A 21096-nucleotide genomic window follows, 5' to 3' on the forward strand; every position below is an offset into this window, starting at 1 on the left:
CTAAGTACTTGCGGAACAACAGAGAATAAATGTCCACAAGTTCCTTAGTGGTCCTGTTTAATGTCCATTGCTAATGACTGAACACAGTATTTCGTTACACAGGCTCGCTGATGAGAAGAGCGGATAGCAGTCCGCTTGTCTGGGCTTCAGAGTTAGTGTTCCCTGTTTAATCGCAAACGTTCACCAGCAGAAGCCACGCTGAGCGCCCAGGCCGTCGAGCGCCTCCCCCCCCCCCCCCCACTTAGGACGCGTAGTAAACCAGTTCAGGCACCAAACCTTAGCCGCTTGGTCTCGTTCCTCCTAGGCCTCCAGTGGAGAAGAACGTCGGCCTTAAAAGGCAGAAAAGAATGAGCAGCGCCCTCCTGAGCTTGTCCCGGAGCGTCCAGGAGCTCACGGAGGAGAACCAGAGCCTGAAGGAGGACCTGGACCGCGTGCTGAGCGACTCCCCCACTGTCTCCAAGATAAAGGGTACCTGCTCCCCAGAGCCGCCAAGGGGGGAGGCGGGGCTGGGGACGCCAGGAAGGGCCCCAGGATGCGGGCAGCTGCGGCCGCAGGGGAGTCGTGGCCCTCCTTCCCCCGCGCACCCGGGGCAGCGCTGCTCCAAGGTGTGTTCCAAAGCGGCGGCAGCCTGCTGAGCGCCAGGCGCCGCTCTAGACACAGAGCCAGAGCAGTGAAGGCGCTCTTGCTAAGACGAGAAGCCGGCAGGTCAGATGCCGGCCAATGGTAAGAGCGTGGGTCAGGGGGCCGCAGGGGGGGGGAGGAGGAGGGGGGCCGGGGGGGGCACCAGCAGGTGCAGAGCCCCCGAGTGTCCCGGCGTGTCTGAGGCCGGGGGCCCAGCCTGTGTACGCGCTGGCCATGGACACAGAGGTGAGGGCGGGGGAGAACAGGGCCCTGCAGGCCACTCAGGGGACAGAGGGCTGGAGCAGGGGTGGGAGGGTCTGCCTCGCCTCTCGAGGACCCCCTGCTCCTGTGCTGAGTGGACGCCGTGTAGGAAAGGGCCTCGCAGGGGCCGCTGGTGGCCTGGCCCAGGTGGCACAGCAGTGGTGAGAGGTGGCCGGGCTCCGGTGCACATGGGGAGTGGGTGCAGCCTGTGAGGCACACGGGGTCCGGGCTACTGAAAGGACAGGGGGGGTGGGGGACATGGAGCGAGCGTGCCGGGGGGGTGGGTAGGCGGCCGGTGGAGGTCGGTGCGTCGGTGAGTCGGGGGTCGGGCGGGGCCCTCGGCAGGAGGACTGGTCCTGGAGGCCGTCGGGGACCAGGTGACCCGGCGAGAGTCCGGTCACCCAGCGAGTGAGTGGGGGGAGGATGGACCAGCTGAGCCACTTGAGGGGCCTCCAGGAGCGTGTGGGTGTCGGGGAACACACTGGTGGCCCGGGGGCTGGGGCCGAGGCCGGGGCCTGGGATGTGGCGGAGTGGACTTGCTGCTGAGCTGGAGAAGGGCCATCTTGGCAGGCTGGTGAGGCCAGAGCCCGACGGGGTGGAATCGGGAGAGAAGGCCGCACTGAGCCCTCTCCCGACCGCTTGTGTCAGTAAAGCCGCGGTGAAAGGGAACAGACGTCGCCTTGGGGCCGCCCTCGGCACCGCAGGTCTGCCGGGCGTGGGGCCGCCGGCCGTGGGGGCCAGCCTCTGGAGGGGATGCCGTCGGGCCGTGCTCCAGACGGGAGGTCCGGGCTGAAGGGGCCCGTCGGGACGGCTGTACGAAGGGCGCCCGTCACACCCCGCTGTCCCATCAGGCTCGGTGGAGTGGAGCAAGCCCCGGCTGCTTCGGCGGATCGCAGAGCTGGAAAAAGTGAGTGTGGTCCCGCCACGGCACCTTCCCTGCTCAGGACCTGCCTATGTGAGAGCAGCGGGTCTTAGAACATGGGACAGACGCAGCGCCGCTCCCGGGACTTACGCAGGGAGTCGGGTTGCGCTGAACATGTAAACGGTGGCCGTCTGTCCGCAGACGGCACGCGGACACGCTGGCAAGAGGAGACTCTTACGGGTCCGGACGAGACCTAAGGGCGTGTCATGCCTGTCCCTCGTGTCACAGACGGCAAAGCATGGGCACACGACACACCGAATCGTTTCAGGCTCTCGTGGGCACCCGTCGCTGGGTGCGTAGGATCCCAGAGCCTTTCAGACACCCGGCCTGCCGTGCACCTGGGGGCTTTTTACTACCAGTCACTTACCAGACTGTTTCTCACCACTCGTGTAGTATTTGAATTCTCAGAAAACTGTGCATCCGCACTTTGCCAACCAGGAAAGTTAGGAAGTTACCGTTTCCTCATATCCCCCATGTGAATTTGCAAATGTCAATCTCGTTCTGTTGAACTGGGTCAGAAGTGTCCCTCCCTTTTGAGTACTGGTACAGTGTCAAGTTAGAACTGTCCACTGTTTGGATGCAGAGTAAACCTAGAGGGGAGCAATAAAAAAACAATAATTTCACGTATTTACAAAGCAGAGAACTTAAGTGTCTATAAATTGTGGGTAGTTCAAGAATGAAGCTTGTTAGGAAGGAAGGGCAGCCAGAGGTGGTCCAGAAGCCGGTGGGGCAGCGCTCTTCCGCTCGGAGAGATGCTGACATCAGTGGGAATCTGAAGGCGCTCAGTGTCTCCAGCTGGCAGAGCTGGATCGTCCTTGACGTGTGAAAGCACAGAGGCTGAAAATTCCAGACGTCCTAGGGAAATAATAGGGTAAACAAGCACAAAGGAAAGCAGTTTACGATTTCACCTTCCGTGCTCTGCTGTCTGTTTATTACCTCACCTGCCCCATCCCGGCTGGGTCTGCGTGCTCCCTGCTCCAGAGGAAGAGAGTTCTGGGGGCGGGGCGGGGGGATGCCCTTCCATCGCCCCCAGGACTCTGGTGGAGCAGAATTGTCCCCGGTCAGCGTCCCAGGCTTCTCAGATCACACGCAGAGCTCTTCCCATTCCCTTGCTTGGGATGAGTTTCCCCTTGGCCGTTGTCTCTTTCCTAGGAAAGTAAAGTAAGAAATAACATCTAACAGATGCCTTGTTGCCTCCAGAAAATAAGTCTGATGGAAAGCCCCAAATCGCACGCTTCAGAGGTGGTCCTGTCTACCCCGCCGGCTCACTCGGTGTCCAGCTCCACGGTGCACCGGCAGCCGCGCCCCGACCGCCAGGAGGAGAGCGAGCGACTGCGGGGGGTTGTGAGGAGCCTGAAGGGCGAGCGGAATGCCCTGCACACCCGGCTGCAGGAGCGAGAGTACGTTGTCCCGCACGGCTGGCGCCCGGCCACCTCCGGGAGAGGTCCTGCTCCCGTGACTTGTGTAGTTGCGGGACTTGAGCTGTTCTGGGGATTTGGGGAAGGCTCAGCTCATGGCAGTCGTCACACAGATACGTTTCTACGATTCTGAAACTTGTGATGTTTTAGTTGTGAAATGAAGGCAGCTTTAGTGGGAAAAAGGAGACACTGATTGGCCGTATGACGTCACGAAAAGCACGGGGCGGAGGGTGCCACTTAAATCTCTTTACACGGAATTCCAGACGGCTTTCCAAATTCTTTACACGGAATTCCAGACGGCTTTCCAAATTCTTTACACAGAATTCCAGACGGCTTTCCAAATTCTTTTTCTGAGAAGCATTGACTGTGACTGATTCGTGTAAGATAATAGGCCATCCTAGGTCTCTTGCAGAAGGGGTTAAAGATTCAGTACTATGTTTCCAACACCTAATCTATGCCTCAAACAAGACAGTGCTGTGGCGCGTGGAGTATTCAGTGTGACCATAAGAGTGTGGAAGGCGAGGCCTCAAGGTTCTGCTCATTTGCCCTTTGTTCTCTAGTGTCTTGCTCTGTACCCCGCTTAAAACGCTCCTGTCTCCTCCACCCGTTCTTTACGTGTGGCTTCTCCAGTTGCAGTTCTGTCGCGAGCAGGCTAAACCCATGCATCTTCTGAGATGGTGTTTCTGAGACCTTGCTACTCAGAGTGTGGCCTAGGAAGCCAACGGCCTCAGCATCAGCTGGGGGCTGGTTAGAGATGCAGACCCTCGGGCCCTGCCCACCCGGGGCTGGCTACCTTGGCCTGGCCCAGATCTCCTGAACCTGACTCTGCATCTAATGAGACCCCCCCTGGTGATTCACGTGCACGTCGAGGTCTGAGAAGGACCTGTCTCTGCTGCCTTCTGTTCACAGCAGAAGGCAAATCCCTTCCCACTCCACCTGTTTTTTCACCTCCAGTCGAAGCCTAATAGTGCATCCATGTGCTAGGTTCTTTATAAAAGTTAGGCCAGTCATTTTGCACGGTAAATAGCATCTCTGATTATCTCTTAAGCCGTCGCATGGCACGATAATAACTTCCACTCCGTGAGCCCTTACCGTGTGACACTCCTGGTGACGTATCTCATTCACGTGATGTCACCACCACGGTGAGCAGTGGAACGTTTTATAGCCACGTTCTCAGCGAGGCGTCACCTGTGGGGCACAGGCAAGCTCGGGTGGAGGTGCCTGGGTACCCTCTTGTCTTCGAGGCCTCAGCTCAGGCTGCATCGCCGTCTGGTCCATGGCGGGTCCTGGGAGCTCTCATCTCAGGAGAAGATTAGGCGCCCAGCTGTGTGACCGCTGGGTTAATGCCTCTCCCCGCGGGACGGTGACGCCCGTGAGAGCGGGGCCTGCGCCTCGTCCGGTAGCCCTGCTCCGTCCGCTGCCCGCGCGCACGGAAGGCGCTCAGTAAATAAGCAAGCGCCCCCGGCGCGGCTCCCGGATCCCTGCAGTTACAGAGAAGGGCCTTTCTTCATCCTCATCCATGCATAAGGAAGGAGGGTGGACCCGTTACGTTTTCGTGCTCTGGTGACCCAGGTCACTGTGAGCCTTTGTTTTAGTGACGCTGAAATATCTCTGGTTCCTCGTTCAGTCTGGAGGTGAAGCAGCTACTGCAGACAAAGGCTGACTTGGAGAAGGAGCTGGAAAACATGAAGGAGGGTGAGAAGGAGGGAAGAGAAAGAGAGGAGGCTTTGAGGTGAGTGGACGAAGTCGGAAGACACGCAGCCCCAGGCCCTTCCTTGTTCCCCAGCCCCGCCCACCCCGGCGCATCCGGGCTCAGCCCGCATCGAGAGCGAGAGCGGCCCCATCCAGCTCCAGCCCGATCACATAGCCCCTCTCCTGAGGTCCTCCCGTGGTTGGCTGTTTCCCTCAGAGTAAATATCCGACCTCTGGGGAAAGTCTGCTCACGGTTGGGCCAGTGTTTGCCGCTCTGGCATCACGGCCAGCTCCCCGGCCCGCACCCTCCTCCAGCACGGCCGCTGCGGGCAGCCTCAGACGCGCCCTGATTCCACACCCCGGGTCCAGACGCCACCTCCCACGCTCCGTCCTTGACCTCTGTCCACCGTAGATAAAAAGTGGACACATGGCAAATGTCCGTCAGCTGGTGAAGAGAGTAAAAACGGAAGTACGTCCGTACAAAGGGATGAGGGCTGACACCTGCCACGACGTGAATGAGTCAGAAACCTGATGCTCCCTGAAGAGGCGGACAGAAAAGCCCGCGTACTGTGCAATTCGCACATATCTGGAATGGGCACATTTATAGAGAAGACAGCGGATTAGGGGTTGCTGGGGGGGTGGGGGAGGGGAGAGTAGGGAGTGGCAGGTAAGGGGCTCCTGTCTGGGGTGACAGAACTATCCCGGGATTAGATAGTGAGGATAGTTGCACAACGTCGTGACTACACTAAAAACCACTTAATCGCATATTTTAAAATAGTGAGTTTGGGGTTATATGAATGTTATCTCAGTAAGAAATGCCCAAAAAAGTAGGTTAGAAATCTGCGCAGAAATATTTAGCGCTCAGAATAATTAGTAAGACACGGATTACCGAAATGAATACCAAATTTTATCTTCAGAATAAACGTGACTAGACTTTGCTGGAAGCCTAGCATTAAAGTCAATCAGAATGGGCGGGCGTACAGTGAAGAATTAATTTTACCTTGCCTCTGAGATCTGTAGCAAGTACATGAGTTGTCTTTCCTTCCACTCGCCTTGCTTGTTAAAAACCCCAAAGGATATCCGTGCACCGTTCACGCAGTCGGTATTTTTTCCGTTCCTCCCGTGTGTCAGGACTGGGGCCGGAGGGGTCGCCCTGGGCAGTGCCGGCTCCTGGGCAGTCAGGTGGTGGCGGGGCACCCACCTCGTTCCCGGGGGACATCCTTGCCAGCTCTGCAGGCCGCCACCCCTCCTGTCACGTACAGACATCTTACACGGCGTCATGGCAAGTAAGGTGTCACTTTCTTCCCTTCCCACTTTAGGGAGGAAATTCAAGCACTTACCAGGAAGTTTCAAGAACTGGAAGAAAGTAAGAAAGGAGGGGAGGAGGACCCCGAGGAGACGAGCCCGGAGGTAGGGTTGTCTGTGTTTTTACCTCCTGTCCGGCATGGCGGGACTCTGAGCTGATGCGTTATGGTTCTGACTGTCTCCGTGCCCGGAGTTTTGCCTGAATCCAACGTTGACAGTCCAGTTTCCTTCTACCATCACAGTCGATTTCTATAAATTGCGTGTATTGAATCCTGGAGTTCTGCACTAATTATCAGTTAATTGAATTTTCAAACTAGTATTTGCGTCTTAGATAGTTAAGCCGGTGAGTGAAGATCTTCCCCAAACTTCAAATAAAAGTTTAAATATCCAACAAGGGTTGCCATTAGAAGGCAAGAAGGAGTTTGGGAAGGCCCCGGGGAAGGCTGGAACTCTCAGCGAAGAACCGGGAGGTTCAATGTAAATTGCAGAGTCTGCACTGACACGGGGGCCGGCCGGGAAGGCGCTCGCCGGGGCCGGCACGGCCCCTGCCCCTGCCCCTAGCCCGGGGGTTGGGTGACTGGGGAGCCACAGCTCCCTCCGCAGGGCCCATGGGCAGGTAGGCAGGCGGTGAGTCTAGGCTGACCCTCCTCCCTGTCCCCTCGCTCCCTCCATTTCTATGGACACGACGGCAAGGGTCTCCCCTGGCTCCTCCCTGAGCACCTTCTTGAACCAGGGGAGCCCTCTGGCCCCCGTCGGCCCAGTGCCACCTATGCTAGAACTTCTAGTGGCGAGAGTGTGTCTCCTCGCTAATCCTTTTTTTTCCGATTAATGGATTCCCCAGATGGCAATTATCATCTTATATCTGTTAACACAAAAAACTCATAACTGAGGTATTGAAACCCTGTGGCTGCAGTTTGCCCCAAGGGGAGCCTGTCGTGTGAGTGTGTGACAGGGAAGACCAGCCTGGCCGGGGCGTCCAGCGTGGGTGCACGCTGAGATGGGCAGCCGTGCCGCCCTCTTCTGCGACGCTGGCTACAGATCTGAGTAACACGCCGAATCCACCAGGACGGCCAGGCTTTACCCGGCACGTGTTTTAGCCGAGAAGTTCTGTTGCTTCAGAAAGCGACTTGCTGTTTCGGTAGCCAGTAGCCTGACGGGGACTGGCCTCTAGGAGAGGGAGGGCATACCAGGTGCGGGGTTGACTGATCTGCTGAGAGTGGAAAAGAAAAGTGTTTGGGTTTGTTTTTTTTAAAAATCTAGATGGGCCTCCCTCTTGCAAGGTTTTCTTATTTAGCTGGAGCCCTGTTTTAAGGCCCCTCCTTCTTTTAGCATCTGACGCTACGTATACTTCAACCCCAGCACAAAAGGGAAAGAGAAAAGCCCTAAAAGGGAATGTGGAGAAGCTGACGAGCGTGTCTCTCTCCAATTACAAGTTGAGACAAACCCCAGGCCACCGACTGATTCGGCAAAGGAAAGGTGGCTCTCCTGGCGCAGGCTGGCTGGAGCCCCGGGGGTTGTGCGGTGCCCTTGACCCCGCATGTCCAGCTGGCCACACGTGGGGTGGACGTGTGGGTCCACCTTAGTCCCTTCCGTTGTTCAGGAAAGTAGACTTTCTGTGTTACCCGTATGGGTGCATCTCCTTGGCGGATTTTCCAGTGCTTTAGAGAGTGTTCTGAGTCCTGCAGAGGCACTGTCCTCCTGTCCAGGAGATTGGCCACCCTGCCCGATGGGCCCTTTTCAGGAGACCCCCACCTACCCAAACGCCCGCGCTGTCGGCCCCAGGTGGCTGCGGCGCCGGGCCGCTGACTGCCCGGCGTGTGGCGGGCAGAGCCGCGCTGTTTGTCTCCTCGAGGCTCCTTTCCCAGTGGGATGCTCACGGTGCTGACCGGCCCGTGGCTTGTCCGCCGCAGGCAGCCCTGACCCCTGGGGGGCACCCGACACACGTGGATTGGAGAGTTCTGCTTATTCCTGGAGCTTTCCCTTAGGGAGAAAAAATATTTTCCACGTCCACCGGAACTGGCAGTAATGGCTTTGTCTGTGCAATTCATCTGGTTCTGCGCTCCCACTGCAGGGGACACAGGTTCGATCCCTGGTCCGGGCAGTTCCACGTGCCACGGGGTCCGGCCAAACAAACAAAAAACCAAGCTAGGGATCTATTGCCTTTTATCTCAGAAGTCCCATTTCTGTAATCCAGCATTAGACGAAAAGGGAGCCGGTAAAGGACCTCCCGGGAAGCAGGTAACGGGTGCACCGACGTGACTGAGCTCAGACGGTGCGTGTGGTTACCTGATGACGCCACAGGTCACGTTGCTTCCCCTCCTCGCGGGAGAGCGCTACCCCCAGAGTTTACAGGGTTAACGAAAACCGACTTTCACCCTAGTTACTCGCGAATGTGTTAGCTCTCCAGAGACTTCTTTTGTCGTCTGGCATGCTGAGCGGTGTGGACACTGATTTTTTTTTCCTCTAAATTAAAGTCTAGTCTGAGAAGCTCTGCCTGCATCCTAATATCCTGCTTCCTGGCCTGATAGCCGGCTTCTCCGCCCCCATCCCCGACCCAGTCACCCTTCTCACCTTGGACTTCCTGCAGACCCGGGAAGCGCCCCGACCCCCCGGTCCCTCCCAGACGGACTCGGAGCTGGACACGAGCGAGGGGGGCTCCTCCCGGCCCCGCTCCGGCTGCTCCGAGGGGAGAAGAGACGCCGCCGCCCGGCTCCTGCAGCGCCGGTGGAAGGGGCACCAGCACTGGGTGAGAGCCGGCCCTCTGCCGCCCACATCCTCACTCGCCAGCCCTTCCTCCGTCCCTTTGCCGGGGCGGGCTCCGTGCCAGACGCCCTAGACACGTAGGAAAACGTAGGGAGGCAGAAGATAGCCTCCGGAGACCCGGGGTCTCGGGCGGCGAGGGCGAGAGGAAGGCCGCGCCTGGAGCTCGTGTGGGCGAGCTGGGGGGTGCCTGCCGCGGGCCGGGCAGTGGCTGGTCTGGAAGCCTCTGTCACCTCCCGACGGGTCCCAGGGACGCAGGCTGTGGGTGCAGCGCCCCTGCAAGCACGGGACTGAGCTTAGGGGTCTCCCTGGCGGTTCGGGCCCCATGGCAGCCCTTCGCTGGGGCTCCCGGGATGGCCGTCTTGTCAGGAACAGGGAGAGCCTGCCTCGGGGCTGCTCCTCAGGGGACAGCGGTGTGGGTGACGGGGCAGCAGGGCTGCGCGTGGGGTCTCAGACCCGGGGGTGGGCTGAGTAGGGCAGCAGGGGCCGCAGGCTGCGCACGGCAGACCGGGAGCCGCGATGTCCCGTGGTCTCTCTTGGGGGAGGAGTGGGGCTCCTCTCATCAGCTCCTGGGGGCGCTCGCAGAGATGGGGCTCGCGGAGACTGCAGTTGTTAAAGGACGGTGCTCTCTGATGACGAAATGCTCTACAAAAGCCCCCTCCCCCCGTTTGATAGAACGGACACGACCCTTGTTCCCCCAGCTGGACAAACAAACAGAAACTGGAGCTCTCCACCTGCCCGAATAGTGTAAGATCTTAGCTCCGGAAATCTGCCGGTGGAGGGTTTTTTTAATCATGGCTTCTTCCCAACTTTGATGACGAAAATTTACAAAACATAGAACGTTGAAAGAACTTAGTATATTCAGCGAGGTGCTAATTCTCGCCCCCCACCGCGGTTCAGCAACCAAGTGCACGTTTAGCCACATTTCTTTTCTGCACGCACTGTTTTTTCCAGAACTGTTTGAAAGTAAGTTTTAGACGTTATGAGTCTTCAGTGCGTATCTTCTAGGAATGAGGATGTACCACTTAACCATAGTACCGTGACAGCACCGGAGAAATTCCCCCGCCACCCCGTGATTTTGATGACTGGTCAGACTTGGGAGTCAGTGACCCAGACCCTGCACGGGGGTCCCCTTTGTAACATCACCAGCGGGCAGTGTCCAGCCGCTCTGTGGATCTCCAGAGAGGACACAGCATGTTATAGGACAGTTCTGGCTGGGGGAGGGGCTTGCTCACACGGAGCCTAAGACAATCCCGTCTCAGTGGTCCCTGTGAGTCACTTTGCCGTGCAGCCGGCCAGGAACCGCAGATGCCCCCGTGGCGGCCTGGGCTTCGGCTGTGATTCGCCTCCCGGTCACGGTCACGGCCGCTCGCTTCCTCCTTCGCTGTTGCAGGCGGGTCTGCATCAGCTCCATCAGCCTCTCCCGGAGCCCCTTGGGTATGGGTGGTGGGCAGGGGGCTGACTCTGCTGTTGCGTCGCTGTTGGCTGTGGCAGGGGGAGGGACCAAGGGACGAATACGGTATCACAGAAAACTCATCCTCATGTTAATTCATAACTGATCTCCTTATTTCAGAAAAAACAGGCCGTTCTGGATGAGGTAAGCCAGTTTTATTTTACTAATTTCAAAATACGTATTTTTACTTTGGTTCAAGTGACTGTGCGGAGATCTCAAGAAGCGTCATTGAGTCCGTGTTTTCACGAACCCAGGCCAGGCCCCAGCACTGAGTTAAAATACTGAAGTGATGTTAACATCAAATAAACACTTGGATAATTTCACACTTTCATAATTCATTCAGTCATTCATCAGTCTCTCAACACACTTTTATTGATCGTCAGTTCTGTGGGCCCTCAGGACACAGAGAGACATTAAGACAGACAGGCCCGTCCAGGATGGAAGCGGGGTTTAGGGGCACGTCCACGGCGCTGTGGGGTTCCTGCTCACCAGGGCCGGGAACGTCCCTGCAGGGGCGGCGGGCCTTGAGAAGGAGAGGGACTCACTGAACTGGGGCGTGAGAGGAAGGGCATCCTGGGCAGGAGAATTCGGCAAACAAAGCCCAGGGTAAGGGAAAGGGTGTGGCTTGCCCGGGAAAAGGAGAGCAGGGGTGTGACGGAATGCGGGTCAGAGCAGAGGAGAACAGTAGGGTATGTGGTAGACAGTGCGCATCTAAGCCGCCGGGACCCTCGCCCGGCCTCCCCACCGGCCCCAGCTTCTGCTCTGCCCTCCCACGGCCTATTCCCTTTGCAGCCACCTGGATGATGTTTTTAAATGTTAAACCACATCACTCCGTAATGACTCCTCTCACACTTGGAACAAAACCCAAAGCTGTTCCCTGAAGCCCTGCGTGCGCTGCTCCCCGGTCACCCCTCCGGCCCCGCTCAGTCTGGAGGCGTCTCTGGCATCCTTGAAAATATCCAGGCTGCTCCTGCCACAGGGCCTTTGCGCCTGCTGCGCCCTCTGCCTAGAAGGCTCCTCCTCCAGACACTCGCATGTCCTGCTCCCGGCTTTACTCAGGTCTCTGCTGAAACGCGACCTTCCCTGGATGCCGCACCACCGGCACTCCCCAGCCCCGCGCCCTGCTTTAGTCTTCTGCATAGCTCCTGTCCCTACCCGATACTTCACCCTTTTTGCAACTGTTTGCCCCTCCCATTAGAATGTAAGTTTCGCGGACGCAGGGACCATCCCGTGTTTCTGCTGCTAGGTCCCTGGTTCCCAGAGGGGTGCCTGGCGTGCGGTCGGCATTCAGTAAATGTTTGTGAGCGACTGAGGGGACGAGGGTCCCTGGAAGGACCGTAGAGCACATTTATGAAGCAGGCGGCAGCCTGTGTGCTGTCGATGGTGTTCCGCCCTTTCCCCTCTGGTGTCCCCTCCTCCCTCAGCCTCCAGGGTGATGACAGACCCGCTGTGCGGGCTGTCGTGTGGGCAGCATGGCGTGCAGGACGCCTGCTCCCCTTTCTGGCCTGCTCAGTCAGCACCCTCTCCCCTCCAGCGGGTGCGGTGGCTTTCCTGTGAACCGCGTGGTGGGAACCTTCTGGGTTTGTCTAAATACTCATTTGCTTTTCGTGCGTTATTTTGTCCTTAGTAACTGATGTTCTCTCGCCTCTTTGTTGCCTCCTAACCCCTGTTTGTGGCATTTCCTTCACTTTGCGTTCAAGGAAGACAAAGATGTGTTCTTTTGGTGACTGTGATCATGGAAGCATCTGAACCTCTAAACGCAGGTTCAACGGTGGGGCTCAGCGTGCTAGAGTGTCGTTCTCTTAAATGTTATGGAGCCGTAAGCCCGTGCTCAGGACTAGAGGCAGGACCCCTGAAATAAAAGTGCCGACCCTAAAATCCGGAACGTTGATCTCAGAACTTACAGAGCATCCACGTGTATCTCTAAAGAAAATGATTTAAGATTGAGGTCGAAGGATACGTAATTCCTTTGTCATAGTCCGAGATCAGGCTCCGCCCTACTTGACTTTAGAAGTTGTACGTGGAAAGCGTATGGAGTGGAATAACTATTCCAACACGGAATAAACGATCTCAGCATGAAAACATAACTACGTGTAAAATACGGAATCACATTTGCAGCTAAACGTAATAGCGTTTCACAGGGCCTTTTCCTTCCCAGAGCAGTGGCATGTTTCTCGCTGTAGGAGGTTGTGGCGAGTGAGGGAGAGAGGCTCCTTCAGGCACTGCCGAGATTCTGCGGCAGAAAGGGAGCCCTCTTCTCGGCCATTGGAGCTTCTCCCTCTGGGACACCCCAACCCGTGCCTGCCGTCTTCCAGGGAAACTGACACCCGTCTCCGTCTCCCCCCACCCCCCACCCCCCACCCCGCCGCCCCTGCTAGGCTGCCGTGCTGCAGGCGGCTTCCCGGGCGCATCCGGCACGGGCGAGGCCATTGTCTAGCGGAGTATGCAGCCCGGACCCCCCTGCCGTGCCAAGCCCTCCCACCCAGGTAACCCTCAGGGGCTGCACACGGGCCCAAGTCCTAACGTTCTCTCTCCATTTCTTCCCACGCTTTGTCGGCGGGACAAGCGTAGACGCCTTTGGGTCCTCGCGTCCTGCCTCGCCCTGGGCATGTGCCTCGCCCTCCAACCCCTGGCACCCGTGCCCCCCCCCAGGGTTGAGCTTCAGGAGCCGAGTGGCGTTGAGGTGCTGGGACATCGAGTACCGTGTCCATCTTGGGGTCAAGACAGAGGCTTAAACTACAGCAAAGATAGGAGTCCCTCCCCTGGGAAAACCCCCAGACACCGATTCTAAGAATCTCTGAGTCCAAGTAACCTGCAGTCAGGAAACTGCTGATGAAACAGTAACGAGGCAGCACCCGAGTCGGAACCGCGCTCCTAACCCGGCGCCGAGGGTCCGCGCGCAGGAGGTGGCGGGGGCTCACGCGCTTCTCTTCCCCACCGTCGCTGCCCCAGGACTCGCCCGAGCCCCGCGTCCCGAGCCCCGTCGTCCAGGCCGAGGGGGACCCGTGGCAAGAGGAGGCCGTCACCATCATCCAGTCTGCCTTCCGGGCACACCTGGCACGGGCCAGGCACAGGTAAGTCCACCTGTTCTGTATCGCGGGGCAGTGCCGGACACCTGCGGGGGCTGCCCAGCCAGAAGGGCACAGGGTGTGTCACCAGAGCATAAGCTACACCCACCCACCGGGTGAGGTGGGCCACAGGCTCCAGTCCTCGGAAAGGAGCCTTTCTAGGACCGTTTCCTCCTGCTGGGAGAAAACAGATGGGAGGGGTTAGATGGCGTGGGGTTCGGGGAGCCCTCGGTTTGCAGACTGCCTGTCGGCCTGTGCCGATGCCCTGGCCCTTCCTGAAGGACACCGTGGCGTGACCCGTGTTCAGGAAGACGTGGGTGTCGTCAGAAGCCTTGCTGCAGCAACACATTCTTGTCAGTGGCGCCGTGCCTGCCGGATCCGCCGGGGCTTGGTCAGGACTGTCCCGGCTGCAACGGCTCAGAACCCTGTATGAGTCACCTCGGGCAAAGAGTGGGACTTACAGCGGGCCAGGGGCCGAGCTCGGGTTGGGGCCCGTCCCTGGTGCAGCCAGCCACGGCCGGGGGTGCAGGGGACACGCCCGAGGCCCCTCACAGCCCGCCTGTCTCAGGACCTGGGCCCGTCGGCCTCGCACGATGTCTCAGGACCTGGGCCCGTCGGCCTCGCACGATGTCTCAGGACCTGGGCCCGTCAGCCTTGCACGACGCTGGCCTTCCCTAAAGTCAGAATCAGCTAGTCTCTCTCTCTCTCCCAGTGCTGCTGGTCCAAGAGCTGCCCCTGCAGCGTTTCCCGACAGACCTGCTTGGGCCCCACACAGTGCACCCTCCTGTCCGCCCTTCCCTGCAGCCTCTCCTGGTAATTGCATTTCATTTTGGATTTCACGCGAGGGGCAGCTGGCCTTCTGAGGTTTCAACCAGAAGAACTGCCACCGTCCCGGAAGCTGGGACGTGTAAAGTCGTGTCAGGGGGCTTGTCCCGCGGCCACCTGCGAGCTGGGTACCGCCTCGGCCACACCTTCCTGTCACAGCTCCGTCCCCTGTCCCTTGGGTCGTAGGGGAAAGAGCCGGCCCCAAGCGACTTCCCGGAGCCCGACAGGCTGGCCGGTTCCGGGGTCGGTGACCGCAGGCCACGCCACTGGAGCTTCGTGGTTTTGATTTTTATTCTCAGCTCTAACTAGAGCAACGCAGTGTCCCTCCTTTGGGCCAATGTTTTTCCTGTTGGTCTTAAGTAAAACTTCGCTTGTATTTCCTCTTCTGCTTCATTAAGATCCAATAACAGTCAGTGGAGAAATCCCTGGACTGGCAGGGGCACACAGCGCATGGTGAGGCCCGGTCCCAGCTCTGCCCCACTCCAGACTCGGGGTCCTCCCCGGGCCTCACTCCTCCTGTGCGAGAGCCCGAGGGTTGGGCAGGGCCCCTTGCGAGTCGCTTTCAGTCCCCAAATGTATGATTCTGCCTGTACTTCAGGTCCTCCTCCCTCAGACTGTAACCGGGACACTTGCTCGGACCATCTCTGTGCGCCAGAGGGGGCACAGAGGTGGCGGCGTGAGGTCGGGGACTGTCACTAGACACAGCATAGTCTTGAGTCTCGTTTGCGAGCGTGGCGCGCAGGCTGAGTTCTGAGGTCGCAGAGGCGCAGTCGGAGAAGGGCAGGTGCAGGAAGGGCGTGGTGCTTCGTAACGAGGGAGAACTGTAAAAGGAGCAGTTTTTCTGAACAGAAGCGTGCGCCTAGGAAGATGGGTGGGTGCGACGAGCCTGTGAGGATGGGAGCCTCCCACGTGCCTGTCGTTTCAGGGCAGGAAGACAGCGAGGGGAGCAGCGGGGAGACCGCGGAGGCTCCGGCTCCTGGGGACGGAGCGCCGAGGCCATGGGGGCCAGGGGCACCGGCAGCCCCGCCGCCCTGCTCTGGTGAGTGTCGGGTCGCGGGGGCCCTTCCGGGGCTTGCCTGACCTGGAAACCGCCACGTGTGAAAAATCGTACTCTGTCCTCTTCGGTAATCTTGTCTGGCTTTGTCAGAGCGAACTTTGAACTTTGAGGTTCTGTCCAAAACCTCCGTCTGTAAAGCTCCCCAAAGGCTGCATATTATTCTCCCAAAACCAGTTTCAGTCTGATTTCACCAGACCCTACGTTTGGCGACCTTTAGATTCCTCGATCAGGGCTAAAGGGCCTGTGTATGCCGCCCTTTTCTCCTCTTATTAAATGCGTGTCCTTTCAAAGCGGCAGCTCATCCTCCTGCCTGAAAAGTGCCACCGCCGGCCTCATTCGGGCCCTTGTTTACACGAGGAAACGGTCTCTGTGAAAACTGCACATGGAGCCCTTGTTTGATCTGATTGTGAAAGTGTTTTTAAAGGGAAAGAAAAACTGAAGCTAACCTTGAAAACTGCTGTTTTTAATTTCATAAGTTTTTCCACTCTCATAGCCTTCTTGACAGTTACAGAAAAAAAGCTGACACAGTTACAGTATCCGCGGCACGCGGGGTGGTGATTTCCTTCCTTCTTTTATCTCAAGTCAGGGATTGGTTCCTTTTTTATTGGCACTTTACTCTGTGAAGCAGTCAGAGCAGAGGCCGTCTTCTGGGGCTGGGAGCACGGGCCCCAGGCCCCAGGGGAAACTGCCCCTTCCTCACATCCCATCCAGGTGGCCACTGAGGGCGCAGGGGGTCTGCAGGGTGGTCGGCAGGCGCATTCCAACCTAGGGTCGATTACGATGAAGAGTTTAGATGTGCGTGAAGAAAGGAGCGAGTGCTCGCGGGTGGTCCCTGGGTGTTGGCCTGGCCTAGCCCGCCCCCTCCTCCTGCGGGGGGCGTGTCCTCCCAAGGAAGCCGGGGGCCACCGGCTGCATCTGCCCACGAGTCACAGCCGGCCTCCCGGGCCGCAGACTCCCGGACGCACGCTACCGTGAGGGCGCCGTGCAGAGAATCCCCGCCGCCGCCTTGAGCCTCCCCCGTGCCGCCAGCCTTCACCTTTCGCGGCTGTTTTGCTTTGGGGAGACTGGCCGACGCTTGGGAGCTGAGCGCAGAGGGTGCGAGTAGGCGCTAACGAGGGTGGCCGCGTGGCGTGGCGTGGCGTCCGTCAGGCCTGCCCCGCCGTCCCTCGCGTGTCCGCCCCCGGCGGCGCTGAGCGTGGCTGTGACCGCCGGCCCTTCTCTGTTGCAGCGGAGCCCCCTCCCTCGGGGCCGCAGCGCGCCGCGACTCCGCCCGCGGAGGACGTGAACTCCGATGACTCCGACGAGATCGTCTTAGCTCCGCCTGTGCCCACGAAGAAAATCGCCTCCCCGCCCTAGGCCCCTGCGGTCGGGTCGCCCGGCACGTGGCGATGCCCTGTCCGGGCAAGGTTAGGTTCAGAGGACAGAAGCACTCAGACCGGAAAGGAATTTATCTTGTGGGGAGGAGAACAGTACCTACTGACACCTCACCTCCGTCCCCGGTTTTTCTCTTCCGTTTTGCCCGTTTGTTTGTTGAGGGAACCCCGAATGCCTCTCTTTATTTTATCTCTGGGAAGGGGTCGCCTACGTTCTGCAGCCCTGGCTGCAGGCCCGCGTCCCCCCTACCCCCGGTGGTCTTCATGCCGGACAGACACACCTGCCCGGGCTGGGGGGCAGCAGGGGGCCCGGCCGAGACACGTCCTCTCGGGGCACCTCTGGCCACCTGCGGCCGTGCAGGCAAGGGCTGCTTCATCGGCGCTGACGCCACTCGGCCACCAGCTCCAGGACAGGCAACGCGCCTTGGGAGAGCTGATGCAAGAACTCTCGCTCTCAGCCCGAACGGAGGGCCCTGCGCACCAGGGAGAGCTTAGTCCCGGGCCACCCCTCCGCCTCCCCGTCGCCAGCGGGACCCCCAGCGCCCCGACGGTGCGGCAGCCCTTCCCGTGTTGCACCTCAGGGGCTCCGGCTCAGACTTTTCCTTCTTTCAGAAACTCCGGGGCCCTCCTCACAGCGGTCAGAGGCTCCCGGCTCCAGCACGGGCGAGGCGTGTCGCCAGGAGGATCTGTGTTGCCCTGTCCCGTGAGAGAGGCGGAGGGATCTCCCAGCCCCGGCCACCCGGAGTCAGGCGGGGGACCCGCCAGCCCCTTTCACCGCTCAGGTGCCGGTCATACAGTGGGTTGAAAAAAGTTCAGCCAGGGGGCCAGGCTTGTGTCATGTTTTCTTTACTCGGCCTGTGAGTTTCCAAGTCCGTTTTTTCTTCTGTTTCCCCCGCTGGACTGATGGCTAACTCGGGTGAACTCACTGCCGACCTTTGCCTTGTTTCATCCACTGGGTCCGTTCCTCCTCTGGGTGCCGGCTCAGCTAAAGGCCTGTAGGAGCCAGTCCACCAGTCAGGCACCCAGAGGGTGATGAAGGCGATGCCCGCGGCCTGCAGGTCCCCAGGGGGTCATTCTCCCCCCCACCCCATTCAAAAACGGGCATTTCTGCATTACTCCTTGCTCTCAGGAGCCCAGGGCTCTGGAGACCTATGACGGATGGGTCACTGTCGGGACGTCCTCGCCTGGTCCTGGAGGAAAAGGCCGTGTGTGCAGCGGGCTGGCCGTCGGCAGAGCTGGGATGTGCAAGCTCAGCCCCGGGACCTGAGTTTTCCAAGAAAATGCTCCTGAGAATTGCAGATACGTACATTCGTCTGCCTGTGCTCCTTGGGCCCAGCGATGTTGATCTAGTAAAAGTAAGCAGCCTTGAAGCCACCTCAGTAAATGACTTAACTCAAGGCTGTGACCCTCTGACGCTGTGTGGATCTGTTCCCTGGAGAATGCCAGGTGCCCAGCGTGCTTGCGGGGCCCACGGCTCGGGGCTGGGGTTCTAGGGCTGCCGGAGCAGCACAGTGCGGGGCGGGACGGGCCTGGGGCCTACAGGGCCTGCCTTCTGTTTGCCTGCCTCTCTGCTGCCCCTCTGGACGGGCCCGGCCGCCCTGCAGACAGACCAGAACCCTCGTCCCAGCAAAAAGACCGATGGCATTAGGAAAAGGACGGCCACCTAGCTCAGAGCAACCAGCGTGAGAGCTGCAGAGCTTTGCTTCGTTTTTAAGTAATAAATACCCTGTGCGGAAAGCCCCGTTCACCTTCAAGAGCTGAATAGAATTTAAATTCCACGAGAAGCCGTCTAAGCCAATTCAAACCCCTGCTGTGGTTTTGGAAGCAATGTTTGCTCTCGTGTGGCTCAGAAATTCTGAGCACTGGAGAGTGGACACTCAGACCTGCCCGGGGCCGGCCGGCAGCTGCTCCAGGTGAGGACCTCCCCGAGCTCCCAAGGGCCTGTTAGCAGCTGATCACGCCGGGTACGCATCCTTTGAAGCGAGAGAAGCCACATCTGGGAGTTGAAATGTGAAGCCACCAGGTGGCTCCAGGAGGAAGTGGTGGACTCGCTGGTCTTTGACCTCTGTATTTAGGAACACTCTGACCTACGCGTAATTTGTACGCAAGTCTCTCGGAAGGCATAAGCTTTTCCCTCTGTGCTACTCATCGTTGGCCTTTGTAAATAAAAGCTGTTTTGCAGGATCTCTGCCTTGATTGCCCTATAAACCCGTGACCTTTCATGACCTCTGGGTGTGCCACTGCCGTAGCTCATGCTGCACAAACCCCGTGCTTCTGGGCTCCTGGCTTTTGCTTTGCTCACAGCACAGCCCGGGGAGCGCAGAGCCGGCCGGAGGGCAGGGTCCCACAGCCAGCTCCCCGCCGTGCGGGAACTCGTGCATCTGTCTTTGCATTTCTCTTCCTTGTTCATCAGTGAGGACTTGAGCATCAAGAAGTGAAAATGAGGGAGTATTTCCCCCAATTCTAGTTTTTGTTTTAGGAGCAGGGAAGGAATCATTTGCTGGGGACTCAGACGGACGTGAATGAGCCCAAAATAGTTGACTTCTGGAAAAAATAATGGTTTTCCAATATTTTGTTGGAAAATCGCAGCACGAGGTGCACCTGTGGCTTTGTTTGCAGGTGGCTGCTTGCTGGGCCCTCGAATCTGTCTGACGCCCCTACAGGGACTGGTCTGTTGGCTCCAGCACCGGCCCGAGCGGGTCACCGTGTGTCTTGTCACGGGCAAATGGGTCACTTGGAAGACTTGGCACTTTCAGAGGTGCTGGTTGGCCCTTGAAGAGGTTGAGACAGAGGAGAGCAGGGTTCATCAATCCCTTAGCCCGGCCACAAGCCTGCTGCCACCTACTCTCCCGTGAGGCTGGGGCCTGGCAGCAGAGAGGCAGCCTCAAGGGGGGAGGGGTGGGGGTCTCAGCTGGAGCTGGTGAGAGGAGAATGGAGGACTGTCCCCCCTCGGGCCTTCACCCAGCAGGAGGAGAGCCGGCAGGAAGGTGTAAACGTGTGGACACGTACTTGTGCACAAACACGTGGGATCCCTCTCCCCACTCGTGCCACTGGCCTTCCTTGCTGTTGGCAGCTCTCTTCACTTCAGAGGTGGAGCCCAGCTTGGTCTGCACGTGAGCCTCCTTAAAGGCTGGTAGCCGAGAGTGACCCCCCAGGCCTCCGCCAAGATGATTCTAAACATGAGGTTCCTCAAAATCGCAGGCTAAGGGGGGAAGATGTCAGAATGCAAATCCCTGGTTTCTCTTAGCTGCTGTTGGGGTCAGAGCATGAACGTTGGGAGGAGGAACGGGTCCGTGTTTCTTTGCTTGGACGCCAACCAATGGCCTTTGGCCATCGCCTTCCGTTATCCTGGGAGCCCTGCCGGGCAGCGACAACCCAGAAGGTGGCCCCGTTAGGCAGTGCCTGCTTGGGGAATCTGGGGGACGTTTCCATGGTGCTGTGTCCTTTCTGAACAGGGAGAGGGGGTGCCCCTGAGCTATTCGTTAATGAAGCCCAGAACAGGCTGGGATTCAAAGCAGAGGGCCCCATGTGTGCCAAAGCTCCCCGGGGCGGCCATTCAGGCAGCCCCTCAGCCCTCCCCTCCGGCCCGACTTTGAGGGAGTGAAAGCCGGGAAGCCTGGGGGTAGGTGGGCCATGGGCGCAGCTCACGGAAGCGGCGGAAAGCCGCTGTCCCTGCTAGTAGGAGCCTCATCCACTGTCAGCCGGTCTCACAGGGCCCCCCCGCACCCCACCCCGCTCAGCTCTGTGACGGCCGCTCTCTCTGCAGCTGGGGATGCAGTGGCCCCTTCCCCACACCCTCCCCGTCGACATGGTTTTTCTCCCGGCCTGTACCAGCCCTTCCCCTACGGTCTCTTAGACGTGGGCGTCCCCAAGGCTCTGACCCCAACCAGATCCCACCCAGACCCGAAATGTCGACGTGAACGTCTGCACACGTGTGCCTCAGGTGCCTCAAACTCGGCCTAGCCCGGCTCTGAGTTACCTTTGCCCCCTAACCTGCCCCTGGCCAGCGGTCCCACCCCAGGGGATCACAGCCTCTCAGGTGTCGGAGCCGGAACCTCGAGGGCAGGACGCTCAGTGAAATAAGCCAGATGCAGAAGGACAGACGCTGTGCGGTCCCAGCCCTACGAGGCCCCGGGCAGCCAGGCTCACAGACACAGGAAGTAGGGGGTGGGGCCGGGGCCGGGGAAGTCCCACTTCCACGAGGCCCCGGGCAGCCAGGCCCACAGACACAGGAAGTAGGGGGTGGGGCCGGGGCCGGGGGCGGGGGAGCGTGCAATGGGGGCAGAGCCTCGGTTGGGAAGATGGAAAAGTTCTGCAGACGATGGTGGTGATAGTTGCACA

At 59.0% G+C, this 21096-nt stretch overlaps 1 protein-coding gene across 14 annotated transcripts in view; it reads left to right on the forward strand.

Annotated features, from left to right (window-relative positions):
- Positions 1-18941, forward strand: part of IQCE (IQ motif containing E) — a 41502-nt gene extending 22561 nt beyond the window's left edge. For 9 of the 14 annotated variants that reach the window (XM_049699660.1, XM_049699658.1, XM_049699662.1 and 6 more), the window contains 10 exons: positions 305-468; positions 1734-1789; positions 3005-3204; positions 4850-4954; positions 6234-6324; positions 8807-8965; positions 10553-10576; positions 12811-12918; positions 13385-13506; positions 13782-14356. In XM_049699660.1, coding sequence (XP_049555617.1) covers positions 305-468; positions 1734-1789; positions 3005-3204; positions 4850-4954; positions 6234-6324; positions 8807-8965; positions 10553-10576; positions 12811-12918; positions 13385-13506; positions 13782-14178 — 1426 coding nt within the window. In that variant the 3' untranslated portion in view covers positions 14179-14356. The other 5 variants (XM_049699663.1, XR_007472269.1, XM_049699665.1 and 2 more) reach the window with 5 other exon arrangements.
- Positions 18942-21096: the final 2155 nt, after the last annotated feature.

This window comes from Orcinus orca, chromosome 16 (assembly GCF_937001465.1).
Source record: "Orcinus orca chromosome 16, mOrcOrc1.1, whole genome shotgun sequence".
NCBI classification, from domain to species: domain Eukaryota; kingdom Metazoa; phylum Chordata; class Mammalia; order Artiodactyla; family Delphinidae; genus Orcinus; species Orcinus orca.